Here is a 25,735-nt window from a genome sequence, read left to right on the forward strand (position 1 = left end):
AGAGGGCGATGGGGAGGATCCTGTGAGATGAGAGGTACAAAAGCACAGGGTCTACTCTAGGGACCCCCGCCCACGGAGGGAGGGAGACTCTAGGGCCCCCCGCCCATGGAGGGAGGGAGAGTCACCTGGGAGTCTTGCATTGCCCAGGGGTAGCTGGGGAGATGATGAGATGAGATGAGATGAGATGAGATGAGATGAGATGAGATGAGATGATGAGATGAGAACTTCTGGAATCCGTCTTGTCAGAGGAGGCTCCTTTGCCCCTAGGGGTACTCAGCCTGCCTAGAACAGATGGCTATGGAAGCAGCTCCTCCAGTCAGATGGTGTGACCCCTTGGGCGTGCATGTGGTCTTTTCTAGAGGCTGGGCCCCTCCCACCTCTTAGTTTCTTGGCTACCATGGCACACTGTCAGAGGCACTGGGCCACAACAGGCACGCAGGGCCAGGCAGGCTGTCTGAGAAGTGTCCTGCAAGGCTCTGAGAGGTCCTAGCCCTCAGTCAGCATGAGTTGTTTAGCTCCAAGTTAGGCCCCTGAGCCAGTGGAGGTGAGGAAGAGACACCATAGACTTACGGTGTCACCTTCCCCAGCTAGAGGGTCGGCCTGTGAAGCAGATGGCAGCCATCTCTGCCTCTGGTGGTGTGCCGTGGTAACCCAGGAACTAAGGGGTGGGAAGGGCCCAGTCCCTGGAAAAGACCACATGCATGCCCAAAGGGTCAGACCAACTGGCTGGAGGAGCTGGTTCCATCAAGGGCCAGTCTGAGCTGGGCTGCATGACTGTGGTGGCCTGACTGCCACATTTTGCTTCATCTCTTTGGATTCTCAGAGTGACCCTCGAGCTGCGCAGGACAGGGAGTCTTGTCGTGTTTTACAGAGGAGTCCTTGGGAGGACTCTGAGGGCTTCACTGGGCAGGGAGGCCTCGCAGAGAGGAGTGGAGATGAGTCTTGGGAGAGGGAGGGCGGGCTGCAGAATGTTTCTTGGGCCTGAGTGTTGAGGTCAGAAATGCCCTCTGGGAAGACCAGGTCTGGAGGCCAAGCAGAGCTGAGGAGGATGAGCACTTCTTGGTTGGCGGGTGAGGAGAATGTCCATGTGACAAGTCATGGAACACTCTCTGCGCCTTGGTTTTCTTGTCTGCTGGGAGGGGATAGCTGTTGTGCTGCCCACAGGGGTGAGGCTTGGATGAGGCAGTGCCCACAGAGCTCTGAGTGGGCATCTGGCTGGGTAACCGTTCATGCAGATGCTGGGAGGAGACGCCATCTGCCGCGTATCTCGCCACACTTTGCGTCATCTCTCTGCATTCTCAGAATGACCCCGTGTGCCTTGTCCCATTTTACAGAGGAGGAGACTGAGGCCTGAGCATGGAAGTAACTTGTGTGAGAACCATCATTTGCATCTGTTCCTGAGACAAGAACCATTTCACTGTGGGAAAGGTGCCTGTTGGGTTTTAATTTTTTCCAAAAGGGACTTTCTCGCCAAGACATTTTGCATCTGGGCCTGCAGGGAAGCAAATGTTTCCCTGGAGGGTGGAAGGAAAACAGCCTTGGCCCAGACGGGCTTGTTTTTCCCTCCTCAGAGCCCTCCCACTGCCTGGGAGAGCAGGAACTCCCGATTCCTGGGGCTGCTGGAAGTCCCTCTCAGGATGTTGCCTGTGACCTTATACGAGTGACACAGCACCCCCTACCCACCCAGGCTGTTTCCCATCTCCTACCAGAGGGTTGGCCATGCCAGCCTCTCCAGCTGTGCTGGGTGCAGTGTGGGGAGACTGTGGGTGCTTGGGGTCAGGGTGTTCATTTCTGGGCACTCACCATGTGCCAGGTGCTGGGTGCAGGCATGGGCACACTGTGGCTGGTGGTGGGCTGAGGCCAGCCTCTGGCCCGCCCTGTGGCAGATTGGGACCATCTCCTAGGTGCAGTAGGGTGGGGTGTCGGCTGCTGAGACGGCACAGGATTCTGAGACTAGGTCACTTCCCAGAGTCAAAAGACAGTACCTTCTTGGCCAGGTACTGGCCTTCATGGCTCAAGGCCTCCTACCCTGGGAGGATTTCACAAGGACACGTGTCTACTCCCGACCCGCCCCCATCACCAGAGCTTCTGATTCAGTGGGTCTGGGCTAGGCCCAGGCACCTGTAATTAAAAAAAAAAAAAATTATAATTATAATGACAGGGTCTTGCTCTGTCACCCAGAGCAAGTGGTGCAGTCATGATTCACAGCAGCCTTGACCTCCTGGGCTCAAGTGATCCTCCCACCTCAGCCTCCTGAGTAGCTACAACCACAGGCATGTGCCACCATACCTGGCGAATTTTAAAGTTTTGTGTTTTTTTTTTTTTTGTAGAAACAGGGTCTCACCATGTTGCCCAGACTAGTCTTGAACTCCTGGTCTCAAGTGATCCGCCTGCTTCCACCTCCCATAGTGCTGGGATTACAGGCATGAGCCAACGCACCCAGCTTTATCTGTAATATTTTTATTTATTCTTATTTTTTAATTTAATTTTATTTTTGAGACGGAGTCTCGCTCTGTCATCCAGGCTGAAGTGCAATGGCGCGATCTCGTCTCACTGCAAACTCCGCCTCCCAGGTTTACACCATTCTCATCCCTCAGCCTCCCGAGTAGCTTGGGACTACAGTCACCCGCCACCACAACCAGCTAATTTTTTGTATTTTTAGTATAAACGGGGTTTCACCGTGTTAGCCAGGATGATCTTGATCTTCTGACCTCGTGATCCGCCTGCCTTGGCCTCCCAAAGTGCTGGAATTACAGGCATGAACCACCGCGCCTGGCCCTACCTATAATTTTTAAACTTCCCTGGGTGATTCTAATCTGCAGCTGGAGGCGAAACCACAGCTCCGGGTGGTATCTGTAAGGGAATTCTGATGGTACTGGCGATTTCCAGGACACCTTTCTCTGCAGGTGAATCCTGAGTGATTTGAGACCTTCTTCTGACCTCTCTTACAATCTGGACAGGTTCTCTGAGCTGGGGAAAGTTAGCAAACACAGTTGGGAGAGGCCCAGAAAGAAAGAGAACACTGTAGCCAGGGGTTTGGGAGAAGAGTAGGGGGAGTCAGTAGGGCCCCATGTGGGTGAGGAAGGGTTGGTGGAGGTATGTGGAGACCACTGGCCTGGGAATGTGGGAGACTATGAGAGCTGGCTTCTCCTGCAGGGAACCAGGATGTATGTTGTGGGAGGGAGAGGAGTCTGTGAGTTGTAGAATTTTGCTTTCCTTTTGGTTATCTTCAAAACATTCTTTTATGTGCTCTAAAGACAAGGTTTCTGTGCGGTTACCTTTGTAACCGAATAAGTTTCTATAGAATCAGGCTTGAGTTTTATGAGTCAGGGATTCAGAAACTTGTGGGGTGGCCGGTGATAATTCTTCCTCCTTAAATGATATCTCGAGTTTGAGAAGTCTCGATGCAGGATTATCGTGTTGGAAAGCTGGCTGTGATCTCCAGGTCAGTGACCCCAGTTCTGGCCCCCATAGGAGAGATGTGGCAGGCGGTGATCTATCCCCACTTCACAGATGGTGAAAGAGGGCCAAACAGGGGAGAGAACGTTGCTTGGGGTCATGGTGGTAAGCTAGGGGCCAGTTAGCAGAAGGATGAGGCCTTGATTTCTCACTCTGACGGGTGAGCTCTGTTGTGGGTTGAGTCGTGGCCTCATTAAAAAGGTATGTTCTTGGCTGGGTGCGGTGGCTCACACCTGTAATCCCAGCACTTTGGGAGGCTGAGGCGGGTGGATCACTTGAGGTCAGGAGTTAGAGCCCAGCCTGGCCAACATGGTGAAGCCCCGTCTCTACTAAAAATGCAAAAATTAGCCGGGCATAGTGACACATGCCTGTAATCCCTGTTACTTGGGAGGACGAGGCAGTATAATTGCTTGAACCTGGGAGGTGGAGGTTGCAGTGAGCCGAGATGGTGATACTGCACTCCAGCTGGGCATCAGAGCAAGACTCCGTCTCAAAAAAAAAAAAAAAAAAAAAAGTATGAAGGTATGTATGTTTAGGTTCTAAAACCTGTGAATGTAACCTTATTTGGAAAAAAGGTTTTTGCAGATGTAATTCAGTTCAAAATGTTGAAATGAAATCATCTTAGGTGACCTGAGTGTGCCCTAAATCCAGTGTCAAGTGTCTTTATAAGAGAAAGGCAGAGGGAGATTTGAGATGGACAGAAGAGGAGGCCATGGGCACACAGAGGGAACTGAGTACATGGCCTTCTGTGAGCAGACGGAGGCAGACAAGCCGGAGGCAGACAAGCCGAGCAACTCTGGGAGCCACTAAAAGCTGGCAGAGGCAAGAGGGCTTCTCCCCTAGAGCCTCTGGAGGGAGTATGGCTCAGTAGACACCTTGGCCTCTGGCCTCCAGAACGGTGAGAGATTAAACTTCTGTTTTAAGCCACCCCATTTGTGGTCATTTGTTCGGGCAGCCATAGGAAAATGCAAGCCCTTCTGCCTCAGCAGGTGGCCTTACTAGGGAGGGGCCCAATTGAGCAGGGCCCCGAGAACCACCTTCCTTCTGTGGGTTGTGCTCAAAACCAAGGGGGAAGGAGCAGGGTGAAAACAGGGGGCCTGGGGGAGGAGTGAGACTGTGGGTAGTGAGGTTTCTGGCCCCTCCTCAGGCCGGGGGCCATGCCCTACAGCTGGTTTCTTAGGGCTTCCCCTTTGCAAGGAAAACCTGATGGAAAGAGGTTAAAACTGAGGAAGGTAGATGCGAGCTAGCTCTCGGGAAGGACTTGCCAGTTGTGAAAACAGTTAAATCAAAACTGCTTGCCAAGCTGAGCTGTAAAACATGGGATTCCCTGACAGCTTCAGAACAGGAGCGTCACCCATTGTGTGGGGCAGTTAGTATGTGGCCTGGACTTCCAGTGGGTTGAACTTTGAGGGGCCATAGAGGGCATCTAGTGCTACCCCTTCCTTTCAGAGAGAAGGAAACCAAGCCCCAGTCTACCCAGCATGTGCCCCTGGTTCTAAAACTCTGCCAATGGGACAATCTCTAGTGTGCAGGGGGGACAATGGACACTACTCAGTGGTTTCAAACCAGGAGCTTCCTGTCCAGCCAGGGTGTGGGGACAGAGTGCTGACTTGTGACTTCTCACAGAGAAGAGAAGAATGTTCCCTGCCGGGTCAGAACCCAGGCTGAGGGAACCCTGTTCATGTCTCTGGCTTGGTTCTGACTCAGCCTCTGACCTGGGAGGGACCGGGTCACAGGAACAGATAAGCCAGCCCTGTCCCTGTCCCCTTGAGAAGCTGGCGCTCACTGAGTCCTAGCAGCATGCTCCGACAGCTGCAGACATTCTGTGATCTGGGTGGAGCAAGCAGGCCTGGCCAGAGGCTCCCAGGAGGCTGTGGCAGAGACACTTAGCTTCAGGGTGTTGGGCTCTGGGCTTCCCCTGGGGGTGGCAGTGGCCACTTGGCTTTCCAACCACTAGGCGGGTAGACTCATGTTGAGAGCAGAGACAAGATGAGGGCAGGAGTTGTTCAGGTACCCACAGACCCTGAGATGGAGTGGGGCCTTCTTCTGGCCTGCTTGTTTCTACAGTATCTTCCTTCTCCACTGTGGTCTCCTGGTGCTGGCCTCACATGGAATGAAACTTGACTTTTTTTCAGCCAGGAATTCCCCCACACTCTGTCTAGCTGGGTTGTGCCTTCTGCATCCTCCTAGGTTGTCCTATATTGTCTTTAAAACTAACAGTTAACGAGCTCTTCCTGTGTGCCAGGCTCTGGGCTGAGCTGTTTTCTAGCCATTCTCTCATTTCATCCTCCAGCAGCCTAAGAGACAGCGCTGCTCTTGCCTCATTTGCACTTGGGAAGGAGATGCTCAGAGTTAGGTAACTCACTCGTGAGAACTGGAGGTGGGGTGTGAAGCCTCTCTCTCTCGGCAGACTTACCCGCTTCCTTCCTGGCCTAGATGTTTGTTCTTCTTTCTTGGGAGAACTTTTCTTAGAGAGATGGACTTTTTGAGGATGTGTTGTTTGTCCATTGGTTTGGTCATTTAGTCACTCATCAAACATGTTCTAAGCATGAGGGTGTCTCTGATCCTCCCCGAGGCTCTGCGCTTCCAGAAGGCCATCCCGGCTAGATTAGTAACTTTATGTAGAAGTTACAAGACATTGCTAACACACGGACTGGTATCTCTGCTGGAGTAGCACCAGCTCCCCAGGGCAGGGACCACAGGCTCTCCCAGGGAGGTGGGCTGGTTGCCACCTTGGGATGGAGGGAGCAAGCTGACCCGAAGTGGCACCAGACGCCAGGGCCCAGGTCCCATTGGCTCTCTGGAGCCGCAGGAAGGCAGAAGTGAGGCCAGCATCACTGTCCTTCAGAAATGCATCCTTAAATTTTTCTTTTTTTGGAGAGGATATGCCAGGGCGTGAGAAGTCTTGTTCCTGATGAGGGAGGGCGGCCTGTGGCGGACAGATCTCTGGCCTGGGAGATGGGAGACCCGGGTTGCAGCTGCTGAGTGAGGGCTAATTTGCGGTGTGACCTGGTGGGAGTGCCAGCCTCTCTCTCAGCCTCAGATTCCCATCTGCAAAATCATGAGGTTGGGCCAGATCAGCGTCCCCCCGCTGATTCCTGGTGGTGCACGAGATGATTGTAGGTGGGCTATGGGGGAACATTTAAACATTTTAATGTGCATGTGGGAAGTGTGATGTGTATTAAAAAAATAATTAGTACCTCAAACTTGTGATTGTGTAGGTCTTGATTAGTTTAGGTCAGGACCGTATTTACTTGAGTAAGAAAAGCCAGTGAGGTTTTATTAAAACATTGAGTTAATAATAATGGAAGTAGCTGGCCAACCTGACCACGTGGAGACGTGATAAGAGAATGGCTGGAGTTTGGGAGACACTGGGAGTTCTTAGTAGTTTCTTCCACCTCTTTTCTGAGAATGTAGGCAGTGTGGCATCTCCTGGTCAGGTGCAGACACTTAACACAGTCTGTGTACTGCTGACTGTTAAGGAAGTGGCTTCTCATTATGGTCCAGCATCTTACATTTACAAAGTAGTTTCGCCACCTCAGAGTCTCCTTTGCGTGACCATTATATTCCCATGTCACAGTGGAGAGGCAGTTGGCGCTCTGAGGGAGATGGTCTGTCCAGCATCACGCAGCTCGTAAGTGGTCCAGCACCTCCAGCTGGCCTAGGCTCTTTGCTGGGTCTCATCAGCGCCAGCCCTCTGGGAGCCCGTTCCTGACATTTACCTCCTTTCCGGGCTGCCACTTTCTGCACAGGGTTTCACAGTCATATTGGCTTGTTGCATGCATCTTCTCTTGTCCTGATATTCTTAAAGCAGAGGAGAAAAGGATTTAAGATGACAAGCGACCCTCCCTCTCCCTTCCCCCAGGCCTCTTCCCCATGCAGTGAGAAGCATGTTCTAAAGCCCTCGGCACCCTGTTTCCTAATAGGTGCACTTGGATGTGTAATAGGCAGGTTCCCATTACAGCCTGTATTTAGCTCCAGGGTAGCAGTTAGTGAAACATCTGGTTTGGGCATTAATTCCAGGCCAGAACAGGCCACCAGACCGAGGCCTCTGGTGAGCTCACCCTTGCCTGTGGCCACTGAGACTTTCCTGATGGCATGGAATCTGGTCTGGAGTTTTAGGCAAAGAAAGATTCAAACCTGTAGTAAATAAACCTCTTCCTTTAGCCTGGTATGGTGGCATGTGCCTGCAGTCCCAGCTACTTGGGAGGCTGAGGCAGGAGGATCGCTTGAGCCCAAAAGGTTGAGGCTACAGTGAGCTATGATCACACCACTGTACCCCAGCCTGGGCAACAGGGTGAGACCTTGTCTCCTCTAAACAAAACAAAATAAAACAACACACACCCACACACACACACACACACATGCACACACACACACACACATGCACACACACACACACAAAAACCTCTTCTTGGAAAACATAGAACTTGCTTGCTATAGACAAGATAAAAGAATGTTCTTGGATATAGTTATAGCCACAACACCATTGTCATGCCTAAGAAAATACTAAGTTTATGCCAAAGCATACCTAATTGTCCCTAAAACATCTCTCATAGCGCATTAAAAAAAATCAGGACGCAGCATCACAGCTTATACATTGCTTTGGGTTTCTTTTTGATAAACAATGGCCCAGTGCATCTGAAACTTGAGGGGTGACCTCTGAGGCCCTGAATGTTATAGGTTCTGGGGTCCTGGTGGGGACTGTTGTGTGTTACTTGCCTACATTGTCCCTGATCCAAGACCTTCTGGGGCCAGGTGGTTCCTTTCGTTGCTTAGGGGAAATTCAGAAAGTCAATTAGGAAAGGCTTGCCTGGAAAACTGTCCCCACCCACGAGACTCCAGGCTCCGCCCCCTCCCCCACAGTCTCATTAGTAGAGCTGATCGGTTTCTGGCAGCCAGACCCAAGGCTCCCTGAATCTCCACCCTTAATCACCAGGTGCACACACTGGGCCCCGTGCCAGGCACTGGGGAAAGATGCTCTAAAGGACTGAAAGACCCCCAGCTGGCGGTCCGCAGCCTGCCTGGGGAGACCCAGTGTGCCCTGGTGTGGCCGGGTCATGGCTCTTGGAAAGTTAGTGCACTGATGTGTGGGGCAGCGGCTCTTTGTTCCTTGGTTCTGATGCTTGGGATAGGCTGGGGTAGGGCCGAGAGAGCCCCCTTCTCTCATACCAGACGGGGAGCATTATCAGGCGGCTGGAGTATCCCCTAATCAATACTTCCTGTATCAAGCTGCGATAGGGGAAATGGACTTTTTTTTTTTTTTTAAGTTAAGCCCACAGAAAAATGGAAGGAAGAATTCAAAGAACATCTGCCCACCTCTGAGTTATCAGTTGTGGACATCTTGCCTTAACAGCTCTCTCTAAATACACCACTTCTTTTTTTTGCCAACCTAGCTACAAGGAGGCTGCAATCGTTGTGACCCCACTCCTCTAAATACCCCAGCATTCGGCTTCCCAGAAAGGGCATTCTTCCTCACACCACTGCTGTCCATCTGATTAAAAAAAAAATCACCATGAAATCAGACTTTTCAGTCCTACACACAGGCCACATTTCTTATGACATTCCTGTGTTGTAAGAAATATGTTTGTTCTTTGTCCCCAGTTCCTGCTGAGAGCTCTTAAAACCCTTGGAATTTCCTGATAAGAATGCCTTTCGTTATTAATAGTGAGCCCATTTCCTCACACCTGAGTTTACGCTGATGAAACGACTTAGGGTAAGGCCCTAGACGGCCTTAGGATGGGGCGAATCACCAGAAACACCAAATAATTAGAGGGTTGGACAGTTCAGCCTCTCCCATAGGCTGGACAGAAAGGGTGTGGGTGGTGGGGGATGGGGGCTGGAGATTGGGCTCTCTGTTCTCTCAACCAGTAGAAGAGAAAAACTCTTGAACAATGAGATTAGATGAGCTTCTGGGTTTGGGAACTCACTGAGGTGTTGAGGGGTGGGTGTGGGCCCAGAGTGGGCCTGGGAGCTCCCTGCCCACCTTGCCCAGTGCATCTCCTTCTGGCTGTTCCTGAGTTGTATTCTTTGTAATAAACTGGTTAATACAAGTAACCCTGAGTTCTGTGAGCCATTCGTGCAAATTATGAAACTTGGGGAAGGGGTTGTGGGAACCCCTGACTTACAGCCAGACTTTGAGTCCTGGACTTGTGATTGGCATCTGAAGGTCAGGCAATCTTGTAGACTTTTTTTTTGCATCGGAGTCTCACTCTGTCGCCCAGGCTGGCCGGAGTGCAGTGGCTTGATCTTGTCTCACTTCAACCTCTACCTCCCAGGCTCAAGCAATCCTCCCACCTTAGCCTCCCAAGTATTAGGTTGGTGCAAAAGTAATTGCAGTTTTTGCCATTACTTTTAATAATACTATATTTTTTTAAATAGCTGGGACTACAGGTGCACGCCACCATGTCCAGCTAATTTTTGTATTTTTTTGTAGAGATGAGGTTTCGCCATGCTGCCTAGGCTGGTCTCAAACTCCTGAGCTCAAGCAATCTGTCCACCTTGGCCTCCCAGAGTGCTAGGATTGCAGGCATGAGCCACCATGCCCAGCCTAATCTCGTGGGCTTGAGCACGTTAACCTGTGGGATCTGATGCTAACTCCAGGTAAATGGTGTCAGAATTGAATTACATTGTATGACACCCAGCTGGTCTCTCAAGAGAATCAGAGAACTGGCTGATGGTGTTGGAAAGCACCTCATTTCCCAAATGTCCTTTGTGGCTGATATTTTACCCAATCCAGGATCCAACCAAGGTTTGTACATTACTTCTGGCTCTATATCTCTTTAATCTCCCCCAGTCTAGACTATCCTTGCTTCTCTTGAGTCCTTTGAAGCCTCCAGGCCACTTGATCTGTGGAATGTCTGGATTTGCTTCAGAGCTTCACAGCTTCCTCATGATTAGGTCATGCCACACATTTCCTGCAGGAGCATTTCACAGGGGGTGCAGCGGGAAGTACGGAATATCCCATTAGGGGTGTGTGGCCACACTGATGGCCACTTTCCCCACTTTCATAGTAATACTAAGCCAGATAGCACACACCATGGTTGGCCATCCTGAACTTGACCAGCCCTCTCCATTGCAATGGCACCTTTCCCCATCATGATGGACACATAGGCTGATGTGAAACACTCTGGTGAAAGAACTTTTAAAAGTTAATCTGAATATGAGACTCCCCTGCTTAAATTATTTCAATTATTTCCCTATTCCAGCCTGAAAATACACTGCCTGCTTCTGGACACCCTTCACATGCCCACTGTGGTCCAGGCCACTGTCACCTCACATTGGTCACCACAGTAGCTCCCTGACCGGCCCATCCCACCTCCATCTCCCAGTCTCTTGGCATAGCAGTCCAAGCAACGCATTTAAAGATCACAGCCAGGCGTGGTGGCAAGCACTACTTGGGAGGCTAAGGCGGGAGGATTGCTTGAGCCCAGGAGTTCGAGACCAGCCTGGGCAACATAGCAAGACCCCCGTCTCAATTATTTAAAATAAAATAAGATCACAGTTGCAACAGAGCACTTCTCTGCAAACTTTCAGTGCCTCCCACCCACTCAGAGCAAAAGTCAGTCTTCTCAGTGGCCTCAGAGTTCCTTCCTGATCAGCCCACTGCCTCATCTCCTAGATGCTCCCTCTCCAGCAGCCCCATCCCCCTTGCTGTTTCTTGAAAACACAGGCACATCCCAAGGCCATGGTGCCTGCTTGGATGCTCATTCACATATCCGTGTGGCTTGCTGCCTCCTCTGCTCCAAGTCTTTTCTCAAATGTCACCTTCCCTGGCCACACTGATGGCCACTTTCCCCAGCTTCCCTAGCCTTCTTCCCCGTTTTATCTTTCTTGGTAGCACTTATAACCATAGCATAGTAGATATTATTCTTACATATTTGCCTCTCCCCAAGTAGAATGTGAGCTCCACCAAAGCTGGGATTTTTGTGGTTTTCTTTCATTGCTCTCGTTGCACATCCAGTTCTTAAAATAGTAGCTCCCAAAGTGGGTCTAGGGACCTCTGGGTTCCACTGTCAGGTGCTCTTGCATCTAGAACCACTTTCATAGTAATACTAAGACTCCTATTGTCACTCTCTCGGGAGCATGTGATGGAGTGTCCCAGAGGCACCTGAACACTCGATGTGGCAATGGAGCCGATGAGGAGCAGATCTGAGAATCCAGCTGCCTTCTCAGCAGCCAGACGTTAACATTTACAAACATGCAGAGCCCACGCCACTCTGCTCACTCAGTTTTTGTGTGTTTTTTTGGGGGGATTTTTTAAATAAAAAAATATGCTATTTAACATATAAATCAATATTTCTTTCTTTTTTTCTCTGTCTCTCTCCCTCTCCCTTCTCTCCCTCCCCTCCCTTCTTTCCTCCCCTCCCCTCCTCTCCCCTCCCCTCCCCTCTTTCGACTCTAGTACCCAGGCTGGAGTGCAGTGTTGCAATCACGGCTCACTGCAGTCTTGACCTGAGCTCAGGCCATCCTCCCACCTCAGCCTCCCAAGTAGCTGGGATCACAGAGCCGTGCCACCACACCTGGCTAATTCTTACTTTTTGTAGGGATGAGGTCTCCCTGTGTTGCCCAGGTTGGTCTTGAACTTCTGGACTCAAGTGAACCTTCCACCTCTGCCTCCCAAAGTACTGGGATTACAGCCATGAGCCACTGCTCCGAGCTGTCTCTTGTTATTTCGAAATGAGCTAATAAATATTTAAAATAAGTCTTAGTTTTAATTTATGGTAAATAATTGATGGATATCATCATAAACAAAAGCTCCAGATCTTCAAACATTTTTAAGAATGAAAAGGAGTTTTCAGGCCAAAAACTTTGAGACCCATTGGCTTTAAATAATGCCTGGTGTGCAACAACCACTCAGTCAATAGATGTCATATGAATAAATGGACTTCTTGGCTTAACCCATGAGACCTGGCCTTGGTGCTGTGGCTTCTGTGAACCTCCCTGTCTGCCTCCCCTTCCCTTGTCCTCTGCCTGTCCTTGATTCCAGCTCTGCTGACCTGACCTGCCGTTCCTGTGGTACCTTCATGGGCATCTGGAACTCCTTATCCCTCTTGTCCACCTTAGGAATTCCTGCTTGTCCATTAAATGGACTCAGTTCAAACATGACCTCCTCCAGGAAACCTTCCCTGATCTTGCCTTTCTCATTTAGTGTCTCCTTCTCTCCGGCGCCTTTGCACACTTGATCCCATCTACCCCAGGGTTTTGATGACTCCCACATGTGTTGATGTGCTGGTAGGTCTCTCACCAGACAGAGCTTCTTGAGGACAGGAACTCATCTGCTTATTCCCAATGTCTGCTACATAAGAGGTGCTTAATGTATGTGGAATCAGTGAGTGCTGCCTTGGAATTCAGAATAGGGACTCCTCCCTCCCTGGAATTAATCCTGGACCAAAGAGGGTCTGAAGGGGAAATGGTTTCTGGCTTCTGACTTGGGTTTTGAAATGTCAGCATTACAACAGCACTACATGGTTACTGGGGAAGAAGTAACATTTACTAAGTGCCTGCTGGGTGCCAGGAGCTTTTGCGTGGCATCTGGCTTCAGGACATCGTGGTTTACTTGGCCATTGTGAACAGGCTTGGGCCCTAACCACTTTCTGTCTGGGTTCCATGAGGAGAGTGTGGTCTGGTAACTAAGCCACCAAACTTCTGTGAACTTCTGGGACATCCTAATGCATTTGCATAGTACGTGCAGACTGTGAAGTTGTTGAGGGCAAAGTTGTGTGTGTTGCTGGATCTTGCCACCATGTCCTGCATGCTGTCCATAAGAAATACCTGGAATTCTCTGTCCAAAGAGCATAGTTAATGCTGTCAATGTCACTACCAGCAAGGGCTTCCCATTGTTGGTTTTATAGATATTCAGAAGTGGAGAGATATCCCTGTAGCAGGGGTGATCCAAGAAGGCTTCCCAGGGGAGGAGGGCATTTTCTTGTTTTTAGACAGAATCTTGGCTCTGTCACCCAGGCTGGAGTGCAGTGGCACGATCATGGTTTGCTACAGCCGTGATCTCCTGGGCTCAAGCAATGGGAGGAGGGCTTTGAGCTGAGCTTGGAAGATGGGTATGAGCCCCTTTTGGCTTCATTATTTCCAGGAAACCATGTCCTTTCTGAGGCTGCTATGGGAGGCAGTGCTGGAGGTGTGTGCCTTCATCAGGCTGGGGAGGGAAGGCATTGCTGTCTGCTTTAGGGTTTTACCCTTGCAGAAATGTGACATCCTTGGGCTAGGTGGGACAGCAGAGGGCAGCCCGTGGGGACGGAGTCAGAGCATTGTGTGGGGCGAGAGGAGGAGACGGGCCACCCGCAGTCTGCTTATATGCCAGGATTCGAGGGGAGTTTCCATGGACTCCCGGAGCAGTGGAGCAACCCTGGGGGTTGTCATGCCAACTGGGAAACTGAGGCTCAGAAAAGGTAAGGGACTTCCCCAAGGTCACAAAGAGTTGGTAGCAGAGCTGGGATTGGAGCCTAGGGTGCCCATGTGACCAGCTGCCCAGTGCTCCTTTCCTTTCCCCTTTGTCCTCTTTGGAGACATGAGCCCTTGAACTGGGGCCGTATGTCTTCATTAAGGCCCTGCGCATTCCAGACACTTGAGATCTGATTGCCGCCTCTGCCTTCTATCCATAGTTCAGGGGCAAAGGGTACAGTTCAGATGTGGGATTCCATGCAAAGGGGGAAAGAATAAACCAAGGGCCACATATGTAAAAAGCAATTTGAGGCATTTCTTTTTTATATAGAGAACTACATCTGACATTAAAAACAAGATCCATGATATAATCAAAAGCCTTAGCATTGCCCAAGTTGTGTAGAGATAGTTTATATATGCCCGACTCAGCCAGGTGTCTCCTGGGAGCCGGCAGTTCTGACTGAGCCTCACATCCTCGGCTCCTGCTGTTGGAGTTCCCTTCATCTCCGCCCACCTCCTCCCTGCGCCTGCTCTCCCCACCGCCTGCTCCTTTTCAGATGGCTCTCCCTCATGGTGGCTTCTCGTCTCGGCAGCCCAGAGGGGTCAGGAGAGTGAGACCACAGGGCACTCCCAGACCCCTTTCCTGGAACTCCTGTTGCCCTCACGTTGGGCCCCATGAGGATAACTCTCAGGCAGTCTCTAGGGAAGACCCTAGGCCAGTGGAGGAACAGGGGATGCATGGAGCAGTTCCCAGACAGGGTGGGCTCCGAAAGGCTGCCAGGACCTTGGACTGGAGGCTGTTGTATAGGGCAAAGGCCTCCTGTCATCTCTGTGAGCCCGTGTCTCCTTTCAGAGGGTCTGAGAGAAGGAAGACCTGGGCCATCTCACTCACTCCTGCTGGCGGCGGCCTACAGTCGTGAGTGGTGGAGGCTTAGCTGATTGGGTGCTGTGGGCTGCAGAGGGACACGGTCCTGGCCAGAAGGAGGAGGAGGGGTGACCAGCAATGCTTTGACACAGGAATATACCCGTGAGTGGTTACCCTGGGAGGAAGCAAGCCCCACCCCACCCCACCCCACCCAGCTCTTCATTCCTGGGCTCCCTAAGCCCATACCCAGACTTCCAGCCTCCATTCCCCATTCCTACCCCTCAGCTGGAGCTCCAACCCCAGACAGAGGATGCTGCCGGCAGTGGCCTGAGCTGGGGCTTCCTGTCTCGCCACCAGGGCCAGACGTCCAGGGTGCATCCGGGAGCACTGTCTTCTGCTCTGATTGACCTCTGGCTACTCAGTCAGCTGGGTCTGCGGGGGCCTGGCCGGAGGTCCACCCGGGGCTGAGATCTGTGAACAAAATCACCAGACACCATTTCCCATGTACGCTGGGGACACAGCCCTGGGAGGCAGGCTCTGACTTTCTTGGTTCAGACACATGGAAGGTGGGGAGAGAGAGACAGAGAGGTCTGGAGAGTGAGGGAGAAAGAAAAGCAAGGCGAGGAGGGTATTGGGTAGAGATGAAGTCGCTCTTGACTCTCCTTCCCATGGCTGTTTCTGTGGTTCTCCGATTAACCATGAGTCATCCTTAAGCCTTGGAAGGCTCTGTTCCAGACTGGGATCATCGCAGAGTTCCTTCTTTGGGCTTACAGGCATCTGAAGCCATAAACCATTTCTCAGATTTATTCTTCCAGCAGATATATTAGGCCAGTCCCTGTGTTCAGGGAGGGTCCAGTTGCGTGAAGTCAAACTCCGTGCATCCTTCAGAGTCCTTCTCTGGTTTCCCCAGGAGGAAGTAATTGCTCTGCATCTTGTCTCAGAATGCCTTGGTCACTTATTTGTTCTACTGCTTCTACCTGCCTGTCCCCAAACTCTTCCCCCAAACAGCCCAAGGCATGCCACCCCCACTCCCACCCTGTACTTCATTCATTTGTGGTTGTCCTTGATGAGAAATTCCACTCTCTGCCCTGGCTGGATTGAATAACGGGTTTGCAAAACTCCCAGCATAGCTCCTTCACAGCCTGGAATGTGCTGTGTGCCTGTGGGAGTCTTAAATCAAGTTTCTGCAACTATTGCCAACAGGAGGGGTAGCAAAACAGACTGGTGTGCCCACTTTGCTTCCTAGAGAGGTTTGTTTTCCAAAGGCCATGTTTGTCACCTTTGAACTGATGAACCCAAGACTTTAGATGTCTTTTTCCAGCTCTGCTCAGACACCGTGGAAAGCTTGAGGGAGGCAATGAGAACTGTTGTTAAAGAAGCCATAATTGTTTAAAGAAGACATAAAATAAGAAGGGATTATTATTTAATAATATTAATAAGGGATAATTTACAAATAATAAATATTTATTTACTATTTATTCCATTTAGAAGCAGGAAGACCTGCTAGAGTAGAAATGCCATTTCTCCCCAAACGGATCTATAGATTCATTGTGGTTCCTATCAAAGTTCAGTTCAGTTGATTTTTTTCCTGAGACTTGAGAAGATGATTCTAAAATGTGTATGGAAGATTCGAGATCTAAGAATATCTAGGACACTTCTGAAGAAGACAGGAAGAAGAGACTTGGCCTACCAGATGGCATGATGTGTTGTAAAACTGAAGTTATTACAATAAGGAGGTTTGTTTAGAAACAGACAGAACAACCAATGGAGGAGACAGCCAGAAACAGCCCCAGGCTTATGGAAAACCTTAGAGTATGACAGTGGAGTCATAGCAGATCAGTGGGGACAGAAGGACTGGTTTGATCAATGGTGCTCTGACATTAACAAAAGTAACAAACAAAGTTGGGCATGGTGGTTCACACTTGTAATCCCAGCACTTTGGGAGGCTGAGATGGGAGGATCACTTGAGCTCAGGAGATCGAGGCTGCAGTTAGCTATGATCACGCCACTGCACTCCAGCCCAGATGACAGAGTGAGACCCTGTCTCAAAGGGTCTCAAAAAAAAAAAAAGAGTAACAAAAGAGGCTGTGTCAGAGAATGTCAGGGACCAAGGATTACAATTAACTAGGTTCTCTGTACTTGATGTCCAGTTTTTATAAAGGAAGAAGTCCTGTCCAGAGTCAAGGCAGGATTGACAGCAAAGTACTAGTGACAAAGACAAGTGAACGCGTCTTTGCTGGTGGCGGGAGGCAGCCTCTGCTGCTTTCTCAAGAGCTGGCTTTGATTTGGGGTTGTGGGGGAGCCCCGTTCCCCAAGCATAAGTAGGGCCAGGTCAGTGGGATGGAGGTTCAGTGTCCCCAGAGCTTAGAGTATGGCCTGGTGGTCCTGGAGGTGGGGCTGGTGCTCCCTAGGGGAGACAGAATGGGCCCTATAGCAGTTTGGATTGGGGGCACTGCCAGGACCTCCTATCCTTGGTCTGTTTTGCTTTCCTTACAGGAAAGGGGAGTGGGAAGGCAGGAACCCAGCTGCCCTGGCGATGTAGGAGAGAAGACTGTTTTCTCCTGAGTAAGTTGGTGAACACTTGCTGAGCCTTCCCTAGCTTGTGGCAGGAGGGTTGAAGCATGTGTCTTTTTCTTTTTCTTTGAGACAGAGTGTCACTCCGTCGCTAGGCTGGAGTGCAGTGGCGCGATCTTGGCTCACTGCAACCAACGCCTCCCGGGTTCAAGTGCTTCTCCTGCCTCAGCCTCCCAAGTAGCTGGGACTACAGGTGTGCGCCACCATGCCCAGCTAATTTTTGTATTTTTAGTAGAGGTGGGGTTTCACCATATTGGGCAGGCTGGTCTCGAACTCCTGACCTTGTGATCCACCCGCCTCGGCCTCCCAAAGTGCTGGGATTACAGACGTGAGCCACCGCACCCGGCCACCTTTTTTTATAAGGATGGAATCTACCTTCAGAAAGGAACCTTGAAGGAGTGGTGAGGGGCAGCACCAGTGAGAGACGCTCTAGACTTGTGCTGTCCAAAATGTGGCCACCAGCTACCTGTGGTCGAATTTAACTTAAAGCAAAATAACATGGACAGTTCAGTTCCTCAGGCACCAGGGCCCCGTTTCAAGAGCTTGCTAGCCACACGTGGCTCGTGGATACCACACTAGGTGTTGGCATCATCTAGGAAGTTCTTTCAGCACTGCTGCTCTGCTGTTGTCGGCTTTGTATTTTGCAAAGGTGTTTCCACCTCTTTCCCCCCAGTTCTTCACAAAAGGCCCGTCTGGTAGCCCTAGTGGCTGGCCAGGCAGAGTTTTGGTTGTGAATCCTGACTCTCTCATGGGTTCTGTGCTGCTTAGTCTCTTTGGGCCTAGTCTGTGAAACGAGATTAGTCGTTTCTTGGGTGTTTGAGGGGGTATGTTGATGAAAGGAAATGAGATGATGCAGGTATGACCCCTGACAGGATAGTGGCACAGCATAATCACTATAAGAGCCAATAGGCTTTACCATTTTACAGGTGAAAAATGAGGCCCACAAGCGGGAGTGACACGGCCAAGGGTACTGAGCTCACCCATGGAGGCCCAGAACTCCTGCCTCCTCTGTTGCCTCTGCTGCTCCCGCCAGCACCCTGCTCTGGGACAGGGGAAGCTGGGGCAGCAGTGTGCAGAGCAGGTGACTGTCTGCAGGGTGGGCTTGGCCCGGGGCCAGGCAGGATGGGCCTCGGGGCAGAGGGCCTCAGGAAGGGAGGTGCAGGGTTTCTCTGGCCAGGAGGAGGGGGCCCTGCTAGTCTCACTTTATTCAAAACCTCTCTCAAGCCTTGGAGTTTAGCTCTTCCCCACCCCCTTTTAAGCTAGAAAATCTGAAAAGCGCTTTGTTTTGGCCCAACATGGAGCCCTGGACCTCGATTGCTCCATGAGACGGTTGCAGAATGAAGTGGTTCTCAGGGCCTTCCAGGAACTGGGGCTCCGACAGGGGGCTCATCCTGAAGTCCCGCACTCTCCCTCTTCCCTGTCCCTTTCATTCAAATTCCTAGAGCCCTCTTCACCTCTCCTGGCAGGAATGATATTTGCTTCCTGTAAACCAGGGGTTCTTACTTTTTGTGTGCTAGGGACCCTTTGGTTCTCTGGGGAAGCCTGTGGATCGATCCTTTTTCAGGACAAGATACTTAAATGCATAAAATGAAATACACACGGTTACAAAAGAAACCAATTATAGTAGGATACAATTATTAACATTTTATACCACCAAATTTTTGATGTAATAATGTGCAACTTTATCAGTACATTCACTCACAAGATCTAGCAGTGACTAGCAGTGAGTCGAATACTATCGTAAGTTTGAAGTAATGAGGAATGTAAATGACATTTTAAGATATGAGATTTCTACTGCTGACAAAATTGCAGGTGCTGTTAATATTACTTCAGTTTGTTGCCACATCCCACATGGAAGGGATATTTCAGTTAGAGGTAAACAAAAGTAAAGATGTGGATTTTTCTCCATCTCCAGTTTGAAAGCTCCCTAAATTCCATCCATGGGACCATCAGTTCCAGCCTCTCTTACCCTCCCTTCTCAATAGTCTTCTGGCCCCTTGTGAGCCTACAGAGAGTAATACAGGGCCTGGAACACAATAGAGCCTAGCGTTTGCCTTTTGGGGCTGAAAATGGGCCTTGCAGGTCCTCATTAAGCACAGATTTGCCCCAGCTGTGGTGAGCCAGCCAGGACGGGTGACCAGATGCTTCCTTCAGGAGGCACAGGTGCTGGAATGCCTCACAGAGTCTCCTGCTTCCCAGCAGCTGCCTGGAGCTGGGCCTCTCCCTGCACAGGAGGAAGCAGGGTTCCGGGATGCAGGGCTCAGAGGGGACCTTCAGGCCTGGTTCATGTGGGGCCACAGGGCTCCTCTGCAGCCTGTTGAAGATGCCATGTGGTTCACAAAGCCTGGGCTTTTGGGCTTGGCTGTGGGCTGCCAGCAGCTCGCATTTTCCCTCTTTGGCCCTAAATGGGCATGGCCGTGTGCCCCCCACCCCCAGCCCTGTTTAGCTGAGGCCATCCTGCTTGACAGATGGGCCATTTGCTTCCTGTGCTAGAGCTGAGTGGCCGGCTGCCTAGTGGAAGGCTATAATTAGCGGAGTGGAGCGGATGGGATTGCATGCTGGCATTGACAGATAATTTTATCCTCAGATGGATAAACTGATGTCATCAGAGATGTAAATATCATTTGGAAATTTCAAAGTTCCTGGGAAGGTTTATGCCGGCCTCTCCCCATGCCTGCTGCTCTTGGGGGCACTTGAATGGGGAGGCCAGAGAGGCCTGTGCTGTATGAGGAGCTGCCTGGGAGTTGCCTGCCAGGCTGCTGGGAGGGTTGGGGTGGCAGCTCCTTCTGCTAGACCAGGAGAAATAGGGCCTAGGATGGCTTGAGGGAGTCCTTGGTTTACATTTGCTTTGGGAGCTTTTCCCATGGGGTTTATAGTCTGGAAATGTCTCAAGGCTAACTAGCAAGGAAATGGCAATGCTTTATAACAGCAGAGAGTGAGATCAGAGCAAGGGAAGTTTTGTTTTCTGCTGGCAAGGGTGTTCTGGAGTGGGTCCCAGGGCTCTGGGGAGCTTGTAAAAATAGAAGAAGCCACTGACTGCCTTTATGGAGCGGGTTGGGGTCAGTTCTGCTCAGCATTGGGGCCAGTGGCAGCTCCGGTACTTGGGGGATAGTTTCCAAAGCAGAGTACCTTCACTCAGAAGCACAGCCTCAGGCAGGAAGGAGGAATGGGAACAGGCTGGGGGTAGGGGAACGGGGAAGGATGTCAGCTGTCCCCATCCTGCCAAGGAAGAAAAGGATTTTTTTTTTTTTAACAACAGGGAACATAGAACTTCCAAAAGTATATGGGGCCAGTTCTGAAAATGTTAAGATATAATAGTTGTGTTGGTTCCACAACAGGGTGAGAATTATGCTTTTTATCAAAATGGAAGATAAAACCCTACCTCTGCCACCCTCAAGTACCCGAGTCCTTGAATATTTTATTTAGTCCATGCGTGGGCTCTGAAAACTTCCATGCTCTATGGGGTTCTTATTTAACCATGATTCTCTGCTTTGAGGTGGATGAGCCTCAGGGCTCTTTTATTTGTCCAGGTTGAGTTTAGTGAGTGATTCCTCACAGGTGGAGTCACTGAGGAGGAGGATTGGCCTTTTTTTTTTTTTTTTTTTTCTTCTTCTTTCTCGAGACGGAGTCTTCCTCTGTCACCCAGGCTAGAGTGTAGTGGCACAATCTCGGCTCACTGCAACCTCCACCTCGCTGGTTCAGGCGATTCTCCTGCCTTAGCCTCCTGAGTAGGTGGGATTACAGGCACGTGCCACCACACCCAGCTAATTTTTGTATTTTTAGTAGAGATGGGGTTTCGCCATGGTGGCCAGACTGCTCTCGAACTCTTAATCTCAGGTGATCTGCCCACCTCAGCCTCCCAAAGTGCTGGGATTACAGGCATGAGCCACCGTGCCCAATCTGGACTTGGCTTTTTAATGGCTGCTCACCATTGCTCTCCGAGGACCTGGGGTACTTAGGCTGCCCTCGAACAGTGATTTCTCCATGTTCTGAGTTTTGGAGTATGACTGACCAGATAGTCTCTGGTTTACCTTTCTTTACCAAAAGTAAATATTTTCATGGTCTCCATTTTCCTGTAGAGGGTGAGTGTGTGTGTGTGTGTGTGTGTGTGTGTGTGTGTGTCCTGCCTTCTAAGGCCAACTTGTTAGTAAGTGGCTGGTGGCCGAGCTTGTCAGTGTCTTGAGTCCCTCCTGGCCCATGTGTTGGAAAGGCATCCTTCTAGACTGGGGGAAGGGTCTCACTAATCCTGGATTAATTTTCAAGCCAAGGGGAATGGCACTTAGCCTTGAAACATAGCAGCGTACTGGATCCAAGTGAGATGGTTTCCTGGTAATCCTCTGTTATCCTGTGTTTCTGCATAAGCTCTGTCTGCTTGTTTGACTTCTGGCTTCCCTGTCAGGCATCAAAGCTTACGAGGAAGCAGTCACTTCCCTTTACTCAGGATTTAACTCTCTTTAGAAGGAGGTCATGGACATCTACTTGAGGACATGATGATCAGTAAGGAGACCCATGAAGTCAGTTTAAGGCTCAGGCAGCCCTGTGAATGGCTGGAAGGGCAGCCTCCTCGGTGTTCTGCATGGTGACGCTGGGATGGCTATGCTCATGTCACTTCCCACCAACATCTGTCTGTATCATCCCTTCCTTTCCTTGGGCCCTAGCTGACAGCACCGTGTCTTCCACTTACTCTCCCATGCTGCCTTCAGCTTAGTGGAGAAGTCCAGTTATCTGATGACTTGTCCCTGCCCTTTGGAATATGTGGCCCAGAAAGTCAGAATCCTTGGACAGTCAGGGGACTGGGTAGACAGTGCCTGACTTGAATTCAGAGGGTCTGTTGGAAAGCCCAGATCTTGTTCATTCAGCAGATGTTGATCATAAATGCTGATTCTACTTCCTCAGTGTCAGAATGTCTAGGTGCTGGGGATGTCCGAAGCAATTGAAAAACCCCTCCTGGAGCTTATGTTCTAGTGAGGAAGACAAATTTAAAAAAAAAACAAAAACATAAAAAAACCAACCAGAAATAGTGTAGTATGTTAAATATGGGTAAGTTCTAAGGAGAAAATAAAAAAGAGAAACGAGATCAGGAGTTTCACGGGGAGGAACTTACCATTTGTAAATAAAGTGGCCCTGAAGGGCCCCCGTTTGCAGGTGGTAACTGAGCAAAGAAGAGAAGGAGGTAGGGGAGTGAGCCATGCGGGTGTCAGGGAAGAGCATTCCAGGCAGAACTGCCTGTGCCAAGGCCCTGGGGTGAGCACACATGGCAGTTGACAAGCAACAAGAAGCCTGGGTTTTCCTGGTGGAAAGTTAGAGGGTGTTCTGTAACAGCATGTCCACTGTTAGAAAAGTTGAGAGTGAGGGATTCTACTTGCGAATTCCCTCAAAATTCTTCCTGCTTCAACCTTTGGCCTTCTCTGTGGTCATCCTGAAAGTAAATTCTGTGTTATGGTACTGTGTGAAATGTCTGTCGCCCTGAGCACTTCTGGAATGTTTTTTGGGTGACCTGCCTGTTTAATACAGGTCACGGCGGCCTCACACTTCCAGGTCTGTAGTGTTTCCACGTTCATTCTCTCACGAAAGCTGTGGTGTGAGCAGTGCAGAAATGAATGTCTTCATGCCTGTCTTTCAGATGAGAACACAGAATCACATGGAAATGCCTGTCCAAGGCCAGGGTTAGCAAGTAGCAGAGCTGGGGCTCGAACCCATGTTCTCTGACCCTCCAGCCGGTGGCATTTCCCCTAACCCATCTGTACTCTCCTATAAAGTGGCATCTCCAGATTGGGTCTGTATTAGTCTGCTAGGGCTGCCATAACATCAAGTACCAGACTGAATGACTTAAACAACAGACATTTCTTTTCTCACAGTTCTGGAGGTTAGAAGTCCAAGATCAAGGTGGCAGGGTTTTTTTTTGTTTGTTTGTTTTTTGTTTTTGAGATGGACTCTGACTCTGTCACCCAGGCTGGAGTGCAGTGGCACAATCTCGGCTCACTGCAAGCTCCACCTTTTGGGTTCACGCCATTCTCCTGCCTCAGCCTCCCGAGTAGCTGGGACTACAGGAACCTGCCACTACGCCCGGCTAATTTTTTGTATTTTTAGTAGAGATGGGGTTTCACTGTGTTAGCCAGGATGGTCTCGATCTCCTGACCTCGTAATCTGCCCGCCTTGGCCTCCCAAAGTGCTGGGATTACAGGCATGACCCACCGTGCCCGGCCTGCAGGGTTGATTTCTTCTGAGGCTTGTCTCTGACTTGTAGACGCTGCCTTCTCCCTGCGTGTTCACACGGTCTTCCCTCTGTGCGTGTCTGTATCATAATCTCTTCCCCTTATAAGGACACCAGTCATATTGGATTAGGGCCACCTTAGTGACCTCATTTTAACTTTAATTAGTTCTTTAAGGACCCTGTCTCCAAATATAGTCACATTTCGAGGTACCGGGGGTTAGGATTTCAACAGAGGAATTTTGGGGAAACAGTTCAGCCACTAACAGGACCCTTTATGTGCCGTAACCTGGGGCAAGCCTCCCACACAGCAGGTACCACAGCCCCAGATGACTGTTTGCTTTGGAAAATCAAGTGACCTTAGTCTCTCTTTCACCCTCTGTTTTCTTGCTGCAGCTGATCGGGGCCCTGGTCCTATCTGTGGGCATCTATGCAGAGGTTGAGCGGCAGAAATATAAAACCCTTGAAAGTGCCTTCCTGGCTCCAGCCATCATCCTCATCCTCCTGGGCGTCGTCATGTTCATGGTCTCCTTCATTGGTGTGCTGGCGTCCCTCCGTGACAACCTATACCTTCTCCAAGCAGTGAGTGGACCACACCACCCCTCAGCTGGGACTCCCCAGGAGAGCTGCGGCGCCTGCCCCTGTGCCCTTGGGCAGCTCAGTTTCTTTGGTCCCTGCCTCAAACCACCTCCTTTAGAGAGCTCCTTAGATCAGCCCATCTGATCACACTGGCCCAAGAGTGCGCAGGCCACCTCCCCTTCTGCATGTTAAAGCTGATTGGAATACTGCTCTTACTTAAACTCTGTGTTCATCTGGATGCTCAGTTGTGAGTAGGAAAAACCACACTCAGATGAGAGCAAGGAAAGACAAAAAAAGGAGGTGGTGGTGAGTCATTAGCTCATGCAACCAGCAAACCCACACTGGGTCCACGGGTTTAGATGGCGTCACTGGTCAGGGTTGGGCAATCTCCCCAGCCCCTCCCAGCCGGGGCTGCCCCCTTTGCGGTGGTCGCTGCTGGCCTCAGGCCAGCAGAGTCCTTATGGTTCTAGATTTCAGGGAATCTTTCCTACCAGCTCTGGCCAAAGTCCCAGGACTCTGGTGGGCCTGGCTTGGGCCGTGTGCCCATTCTGGGATGGGGCATGGGGAGTCAATCCTATCTGCATCCCATTATTGTGGGGTGAGGGATGACTCCCCAAAGTTGGGGGTAGTGGGTAGGCAGATCCATTCACTCTGCACTTGTGTGTCTCTTGACCTCATTGTCTCCCCCTATATGGGAAGCCCCTGCAATCCGCTATAAACCGGGTTTGGGTGCTACTTGAGGCTGGAAGTTGCCGAAATCAGTTTGGATAATGCCTGCTCTCTAGTAAAGGGCAGGGGTGGGGGTGCATATCCTCTAAGCTTCAGCCATCCCCCTCACCCACTCTGGGGGATCTGGGAGGTCACATCTGAGGGCTCTCTGTGGGGAGCTGGAAATACTGCCCCAGCCTGCCCATTAAGCCAGGCCCAGCCCCTCTGGCTCAGTGGCAGTGAGGTCCAGCTCTCTTATGGTGGTGGGGGAAGGGTGTGCTCTTCCACATAGACCCCCAAGACGAATGGAGGTGACGATCTGGCTGGGACAGCTGAGTCACTCTGCCTGCCCTCCGGCTCCAGAGACAGATTTTCCTGGGGCCTGCCTGTCCACGTCCACGTTCTCAGGGGAGGAAGGGGCAGAGGCCTGGGAGCTGATAGGAGCTCCCCTAGGGACGCTTCTCCTTGTGCTTGCTGTTGGAGCAGATGGTGCATCCCCTGTACCCCACACATGCCCTCTGCCCCTCTCCAGGTGAGTCTGTGAATTCTGTTTTCCAGTTCATGTACATCCTTGGGATCTGCCTCATCATGGAGCTCATTGGTGGTGTGGTGGCCTTGACCTTCCGGAACCAGGTGGGCCTGTGGATTTGTGTATCGGCCATGTGTGTACGGAGCACCCACTGTGGGTGCCTTAGGCTGTTAACTAGGGGTGCAGCAGTGAGCAGGGCAGATAACCCCCATGGAGCTTTCATTCTGCTAAAAGAGAATGACAGACACTGAACAAGTAAAGCAGTGACTAAGAAAATGAAGCAGGCTGACATGAGAGTGCCTGGGGAGGAGATGGGAGGACCGTGCTGAAATGGTAAAAGGAGCCAGCCGAGTGAGGTCCCAGCAGAGGGAAGCTGAGCAGAAATGAGCTTAGCATGTGAGCAAAACAGCGT

At 50.7% G+C, this 25,735-nt stretch overlaps 1 protein-coding gene across 2 annotated transcripts in view; it reads left to right on the plus strand.

Annotated features, from left to right (window-relative positions):
• Positions 1 to 25,735, plus strand: part of TSPAN15 (tetraspanin 15) — a 61,352-nt gene that overhangs the window by 11,981 nt on the left and 23,636 nt on the right. The window contains exons 2-3 of one of the 2 annotated variants that reach the window (XM_011991031.1): positions 23,904 to 24,089; positions 25,353 to 25,427. In XM_011991031.1, the coding sequence (XP_011846421.1) occupies positions 23,904 to 24,089; positions 25,353 to 25,427 (261 nt within the window). The remainder of the gene's footprint in view (positions 1 to 23,903; positions 24,090 to 25,352; positions 25,428 to 25,735) is intronic. The other variant, XM_011991030.1, reaches the window with a different exon arrangement.

This window comes from Mandrillus leucophaeus, unplaced genomic scaffold (genome assembly GCF_000951045.1).
Source record: "Mandrillus leucophaeus isolate KB7577 unplaced genomic scaffold, Mleu.le_1.0 Scaffold39, whole genome shotgun sequence".
In the NCBI taxonomy this organism is placed as follows: Eukaryota; Metazoa; Chordata; class Mammalia; order Primates; family Cercopithecidae; genus Mandrillus; species Mandrillus leucophaeus.